Source organism: Suricata suricatta, chromosome 4 (assembly GCF_006229205.1).
Source record: "Suricata suricatta isolate VVHF042 chromosome 4, meerkat_22Aug2017_6uvM2_HiC, whole genome shotgun sequence".
NCBI lineage: Eukaryota > Metazoa > Chordata > Mammalia > Carnivora > Herpestidae > Suricata > Suricata suricatta.
In genome coordinates this window covers 936,175-937,367 of record NC_043703.1, presented here as the reverse complement: position 1 = coordinate 937,367, position 1,193 = coordinate 936,175, and the positions used below count along the sequence as shown (strand labels likewise).

The 1,193-nt window shown below is 58.1% G+C and overlaps 1 protein-coding gene across 1 annotated transcript in view; it reads left to right on the top strand.

The window, feature by feature from the left end:
• The window catches only part of ATP11A (ATPase phospholipid transporting 11A), a 51,611-nt gene that overhangs the window by 9,196 nt on the left and 41,222 nt on the right, over nt 1–1,193 (top strand). The window contains exons 8-9 of the mRNA XM_029938392.1: nt 194–258; nt 852–933. Coding sequence (XP_029794252.1) covers nt 194–258; nt 852–933 — 147 coding nt within the window. The remainder of the gene's footprint in view (nt 1–193; nt 259–851; nt 934–1,193) is intronic.

The following is a 1,193-nucleotide window of genomic DNA, read 5'->3' as shown; positions in this document are numbered from 1 at the left end:
CCCCCCCCCCCCCCCGGGAAGGCCACATGCCCTTACGTGGAGCAGCACTAACTCTCATACTCCAAATAGAAGCGCCTTTTCCTAGACGCGATTTCCTCTTGGAGCCAAGTCTGTAGTGGCTGGCCTTGACGCCGCGCCTGCAGCGCCTCCCTCTGTCTGCTCCATGGGCGTCTCTGGTCCCTCTGTCCTGCAGGCCGCTGGGGTCGGAGAACCTGCTTCTCAGAGGGGCCACGCTCAAGAACACCGAGAAGATCTTCGGTCAGTGTCTCAGCTGGCAAATTCCTGCTAACAGCCTCTAACATTAAGGACACACGGGGCAGTGAAAGTCCACAGCGCTGCCACCAACGGCCTCCCCGTGCCCTGTGTGGACCCCGTGGCAGCGGTGGACACCCGTGCGGAGGACGGTGAAGCGGTGGCGCCTCAGGCTGTCGCTTGCGTGTCAAGTGCCTGTAGTTTCTGACTTAGAAACACAGAGTCGTGTCCACGGGAGAGTCCACACAGTGTATTCCCACAGCACGGTTCTCTCAGTGGCTGCGTGTCTTTGGTAACATCTCCCATTTCTGTGGGTTACGTTTGTCTTTTAATTGAGGCGACTTAAAAACATGCACGTGTGCCCTGTTGTCAGAAAACCCAGTATATTAAAACCGTGGCTTCAGGAAGTGGAGATTGGTATGATGCAGGGAAAAAGTATTTCATTAGTCCGAAGAATCCTGTCATGGGCTGTTTAGGGACAGCTGGCTTGGCAAGTGAAATTCAAACTATGACGTGTTGTGTCCAGAACTCTGTCTTATCGTGCGTGCGAGGGCACGGCCACCGTGTTGCCGCTCTGACCGCAGGCCTCTGCCTTGCAGGTGTCGCCATCTACACGGGCATGGAGACCAAGATGGCGCTGAACTACCAATCAAAATCCCAGAAACGGTCCGCTGTGGAAAAGTAAGCGTCAGGGCCCGTTTGTTGAAGTGCGCACAGCTCCGTGACCTAGAAAGGCCTCGAGCCCCCACAGACAGGGACGTATTTTCCTTCTGGGCTCATTAATAATTCCTTCATGGTCTCTAGGGAGACGGCAGCGCCGGGCATTTAGATGGATGGTCATTCTGCGGGGAGCGGGGAGGCAAATGGCCACCCGCGGTCAGCCCACGTCCGCAGGCCCCCCCCCCCCCCCCCCCCCCCCCCCCCCCCCCCCCCCCCCCCCC